The sequence below is a fragment of the Miscanthus floridulus genome, chromosome 19 (genome assembly GCF_019320115.1).
Source record: "Miscanthus floridulus cultivar M001 chromosome 19, ASM1932011v1, whole genome shotgun sequence".
NCBI lineage: Eukaryota > Viridiplantae > Streptophyta > Magnoliopsida > Poales > Poaceae > Miscanthus > Miscanthus floridulus.
Window position 1 is genome coordinate 86,072,274 of NC_089598.1, and position 5,566 is coordinate 86,077,839.

The 5,566-nt window shown below is 49.5% G+C and overlaps 1 protein-coding gene across 1 annotated transcript; it reads right to left on the bottom strand.

Moving 5' to 3' along the window:
• Positions 1-113: 113 nt before the first annotated feature.
• On the bottom strand, positions 114-2,570 carry LOC136529125 (cinnamoyl-CoA reductase 1-like). Its single transcript, XM_066522193.1, has 3 exons — positions 2,352-2,570; positions 1,372-1,541; positions 114-870 (listed from the first exon to the last, which is right to left on the bottom strand). The coding sequence occupies exons 1-3, from the start codon at positions 2,473-2,475 to the stop codon at positions 628-630; spliced, it is 537 nt and encodes a 178-aa protein (XP_066378290.1). The 5' UTR covers positions 2,476-2,570; the 3' UTR covers positions 114-627.
• Positions 2,571-5,566: the final 2,996 nt, after the last annotated feature.

Sequence of the window (5,566 nt, forward strand, 5' to 3'; positions counted from 1 at the left end):
TTGTTGAAAAGATATTTTTGTTCATAACAAAGGAGAAGAGTTCAGGAAATTGCAGCTGTGGCACCAACCCATCCCACAGATCTTGCCAAAGAAAACTAGTTCGACCATCTCCAATGATTGGGGAGGCCAAACCTTTGTAAATATTGAGGAGCTTAACTATATCCCTCCACCAAAATGATCCTTTATTTGCAAAAATTGGAAGAGTCCCATTCCCATAATAATTCTCCCACACCAAACTGACCCAAGGGAGATCTATTCTATTCAAGAATTTATGAAGAGTTTTTAGGAGAAGGCATTGTGCGTTGATAGATTGATGACTCCTAGACCTCCTTTTTTTTACTTGCGGACTATTGGCCTGCCTTACATGGTTTCTTTGAGTTAAGCTTCCCTTTTGGAAGTGCAACAAGAAAAATAAGGATATAATGCATGAATAGGAAATAAGGGGTTTCAAACCATATGGACTATGAGGATTAACTGTAAATTAAGATCTGCAATCTTGACACAAAAACATACTAATCAGTTCAGCCCCCAATTTGGCCAAAAAGGAACTCAGAGAAGTTAAACTTTCATGCAAGAATGTCAAAAGATAATTCTTGTGATAGTGCAAGATAATTCTTTTCCTCTATGCTATGTCGTTATTTGCACAAGCAACACCATTGCTTTACTAAGGGACAACTGTATCACCTCATTCTTCCTGCAGTAATCCTCATCTGACCAACAGTCTTCATCAAAGGCCTTGTCCTTAGGCCAGTTAGGGTTACTGAATACAGCTGCAACAGCAGACACCACCACAACTCGCTTAACTTTTGCCTCATAGCAAGCCTTTAACACATTGGTTGTTCCTACTACAGCAGGACCTATGACCTCCACCTGTACGTCAGAAATATTTGGTGAGAGGCAAGAAAAGGATAAATTATCATATCACGTGCTCATTAATAAACTAACCAATTTTTACATGTCTACAGGTAGAACCAGATAGCTAAGCCACAATGATGCTGCGCAGGCAAGAAATGATAAAACATTGTCTGTTGCCACTAATTGAGTTGCAGTTAAACACAGATGCCCTTAAGAAATGATCAAATGTTGCATATCTCACGCTTGTTTCAAGATACTAAATGAATTCAGCATGTCTCATATGAATTAGAATAATTTGAGGACATTCTGAATTTTTTCCTGGTTTATGAAAATAGATGCTAAAGAAAATTCCATGTCAGGTTAGAATTATAGCTTGAAGCCTTGGAAGCAAAGCCTTGCCAGGACCCAGGAGTAGCATTGGTTGCAGCCTTTGAAATAACTGTGTTCTACGCCTCCTTATTTAACCTCAAAACTTCAGGAGACAAAATATGAAATAGATGTTCTTGACAAATTCACCTCAGGGTTGGAGGACCGACCGGAAGGGACAGGGCTAGCTACATGGAAGACACCCTCACAGCCAGCAATTGCTGATGCAACACTGCTGTAGTCCAACAAATCAGCCTTGAGAAGCTGCAACCTTTCCCCAGCTCCTTCCAGCGCCTTGAGATGAGCATTCTTGCTAGCACCTAGAGCACAAACAAGATATATCTTTTTTTTTTAACCGGAGAAAAAGATACATCTTCATCATATATATAACAAATTTCTTGGTCCATGATAACAAAACAAAAATCTGCAGTGGCCTTCCACCACCCCGACGGAGACTGCGGCGGCCGTCCCAACCCCTACCCCGATGGCGGTCGAGGTGGCGCTCCTGGCCAGCGCGGATGGAGCACCTCGACGGTGGCGCGGCCTAGCCCGCGCTCATGGCTCCGCCCACGGTGGCGGTGCTAACCTTCCTCAGCGGCGGCACCACCCTCCCCACCCCCAATCTACCTGCGGCGTCGGGCCCTTGTACTATCGGTGGCGGCGGCCTAGAATGAGGTGCGCCCGCACACAGCGCCCAGGCGGTCGGCCTTTCCCAGCTCCCTTGCCGGCGTATCCCGCGAATCCATCGAGGAGGCTACGGATCCTACGGCATCTTCATCCGCCCCTCCGGCGGCGGCGCGGCCCGACCTGCGGGCACGGCATCCCTCGGTAGGCCCCTTGGTGGATCCGGTCACGACGTCCCCTCGCCGGATTCAGCTACGACGACGGCGCCCTCACACCTCCCAGCTGCGACGTCTTCGGTTCTACATCGGCGGCGGCGTCCCCACTCCTCATCCACGACGACGGCAGCACCGCGCTCAAGAACGTTTAAACAGCTAGAAATTAGTTGATTCGTAAAAAAAAATTGAAGTGCAATCCTTTTAGACGGAGGGAGCACAAGAATCGCCAGCCGAGTGCCAAGAAGTCAGGGGGCGCGACGGATCGATGAGAGGGAGGTCTGAGAGCCTTACCAGGGTCGCGCACGGTGCCGCGGACCGTGTATTGGCCACGGGAGAGGAGGAGCTTCACCAGCCACGACGCGATGAAGCCGCCCGCGCCGGTCACGCATACGCTCTTCGCCGCCGGCGCCGCCATTGCCTTTTGGTTTAGCGCTGCCGGGGATGAAGAGAACTGTCGAAGTCGAGTAGTCGACGATCGACTCCAGTCCAGAGCGTTCTGATGTTGTAATTGTAACTGTTTTTTTATTGGTTTTTTTTTATCGAAGCCCTTACGATTCTTCGAAGTTAGAGAAATACTATTACAATTCGGGTATTCTGAAACATGCCATTATAATTCTAGGTGTTGTTGGTGCTGGCCATTGTCTACGTATGTGAACAGCTCGGGCCCACTGTCAGGTCGAGGAAGATATACTTGACTTCCGTATGGACATCGATGCCCTTCTTGCGTGTTACAAGCCGCCGCGCCCTCTCTCCCGTTCATTCCATCCCCCACCCGTGCTCCTCTTCGTCTTCCTCTTCCTTTCCCTAAGAACCCCAACCTTAGACTGTAGCCACCGCTTGAAACCTGCGGAGCTGCGACAGCGACCTGAGCTCATCCTTCTCCGTTCCCCTCCTCCAAGAACCCTAACCCTAGAATCTAGCCATCATCCAACCCTCCGCCTTAGCCGATGTCGCAGCCCACGGCGGAGCTGTCTGGCACGGCCACCGCCGGTTCGATGGCGGCGCCCAACTTTGAAGCCATGGCCGGGAAGTGGAGTCGCAGCACCATGAAGGCAACTTCCAGTGGCTCGAGCTCGACGGCCAGCTGGTAGAAGGGAGTGCCCCTTTTGCCATGTTGCTTTGGTCCGCATCCTAGAGCAAGCTACCGGCGACAAAGGGCGAGTGGTACCTCAAGTGCCCGTACAACATCAAGGTTATGATTTTTGATATTGTTGTGCTCGCTGTGTGTTGATTCATCACTGATTTATGCCCTTTGTTTCGATTGCAGGATGATGATAGTACCTGCCCATACATCCGCTCTGTGAAGGAGTATATGGCCTTGGAAATAGAGGAACGAAGGGTGCAGTCAGTGAAGGATGCAGCTGGTGTTTGTTGCGCCGATTTGAAGGAAGAATTGGAACTGGTGAAGCAAACACTAGAAAGTGTTGTAGCAGAGGTTTGGAAAATAAAGATGCTACATGTTGAGGTGATGCCTGCAGTGAAGCCTGAAGTCGACAACAAGAACATGCCTGCAGTGAAGCCTAAAGTCGACAACAAGAACATGCAGATTGTGCTTGATTCTTCTTTTCTAGCCGTTGTCTTTGTAGGATTTGTCGGTGTTCTGCTTTCTTCTTTGTACCTTCGACATTTCACTTTCTTCTTTGTACTATTTTTTTCCAAGCAACCTCTTATCCTTACCACTTTAGGCCTGCCTGGTCTTCTTCCAAGTAATGGTGGGAAAACTTTAAATCCTAGCTCAAAATGAGGCCACTGGGACCTGTCTAGCATAGATTCCACTCTCTGTTCATGTGCAGCTCTAAACTTTGCAACAGAGTTGTCGATAGAATATCGTCGGCAGTCCTCCGATGGGTATCCCACTGAAGGTAGATTGATTCGGTAGAGGAGCGCGTGATCAAGAACAAGAAGGCAACAGAGATACACGAGTTATACAGGTTCATGCCAGTCTGTATGACGTAATACCTTACTTCATGTAGGTCTGTTGGTTTGTATTAGCTATCATATGATATGCCATGATTTTAGAGGGGGTCCCTGCCCGCCTTATATAGTCCGGGGGGGTAGGGTTACAAGTCGGTTAGATCTGAGAGATAACCAGAAAGTAATAACAGATTACAAGAATCATAGGGATCATACGTATCCTAATAGATCTCGTAGTATCTTCAGGATATCCTTCCTATATCTTGCAGGGAGGACGCCGAGCAGAATCGTGTCCCACAAGGCTTCATCTTGTGGGCTGGGCCGCCCCTAGGGGCGCAGCCCATATGGTTCGCCATGGGTATCCGGGGTCGTACCTCCCATAGCTAGTCCCCAAGCGCCTTGTACTCGTTGTGCAACACCGTCCTGAGCATGTCCGAGCAAGTGCAAACCAAAGCCGAGCAGATCGACTCATGGTCCGACCACCGTGATGAGTCGCCGAGCAGTTGTGAGCAGTTGCCGAGCAGCGTGCAATCATCGCCGAGCAGCGTGACCCATAGCCGAGCAGCATATCCCAAGTACAGCTTGCCATAAGGGTATAAGGAGCTCTAGTCCAAAATCAAAAATTTCTTCGCAGTGGATCAAGTGTGCCCACTTAGAGTCCGACCACGAGGAAAGGAGATAACTTTCTTTAGCTTCAAGAGGCACGAAGTCTTCCAAAAAAACAAGCACATTCACCGTGAGATGAAGTGTGCCCACTTAGTCCTTGAGCCTGACAGTAGATGACGTAGTCATGTGGTGCCAGGGTCCAAGGCAGAAGAAAGGCAAAAGACCGGTCGAGTAGGCAACCAGTCCACGGGCGAAGCTCCGAATCAAGATAAAGCACATTCATCGCAAGAGGTGAAGTGTGCCCACTTAGTCCCCGAGCCTGACAGTAGATGACATAGTCATGTGGTGCCAGGGTCAAAAACCGAGAAATAATGAAAACTAGCTGAGCAGGCAGCCAGTCCCCGAGCTCCAAGCGAAGATATCGGAGAAATCAAACCGTAGAGAAAAAATCAGAGCAATGGTTGTACAGTAACGGTTACTGAGCCTCGATAAATGGCAGAGAAATCGTCGATTATTCGGTGAGTAACAATAGACGGCGGCGATAAATGAGCGACGTGGGCTATGGTTGCATGAAAGCCTAGGTTACAGCCCATTAAGCCACGTCGAAGAATTCGGAGCGGCGCAGATCGCGAGAACGATTTCCCAAAAACCCTTGAATTCGGAAAGGTGGGGAAAGTGCTTTATAACGGCGCCGCCGCCCCCACGCTCCCACCTTTGCCACTTCGCCATTTCATCTTCCTCCTCAGCCGTCACACTTCTAGATTCGCACCCACACACTCTGTCGGCGCGAGCCCCCATCCAGATCTGAGTGATGGCACCGAAGAGGAGAGCTGTGAATCCGAAGAAAGCGAGCCCAAAGAAGACAAGTGCCGGAGCCAGTCGTGACGAAGAGTGGGCGTCATCGCGCACGGGGGAAGCGGAGCTCGAGAGATTGGTGATGAGGGGCATGCTTCCTAACCACGTCACCGCCGGATGGTGGCTAGCCA

Bases quoted from the DNA above. Each gene is read 5' to 3' on its own strand.
- LOC136529125 (XM_066522193.1), bottom strand. From the start codon at position 2,475: ATGGCGGCGCCGGCGGCGAAGAGCGTATGCGTGACCGGCGCGGGCGGC. The intron at 1,542-2,351 runs GTAAGGCTCTCA...TTTGTGCTCTAG, and splicing joins CGGCACCGTGCGCGACCCTG to GTGCTAGCAAGAATGCTCAT. The intron at 871-1,371 runs GTGAATTTGTCA...TCTGACGTACAG, and splicing joins GTCGGTCCTCCAACCCTGAG to GTGGAGGTCATAGGTCCTGC.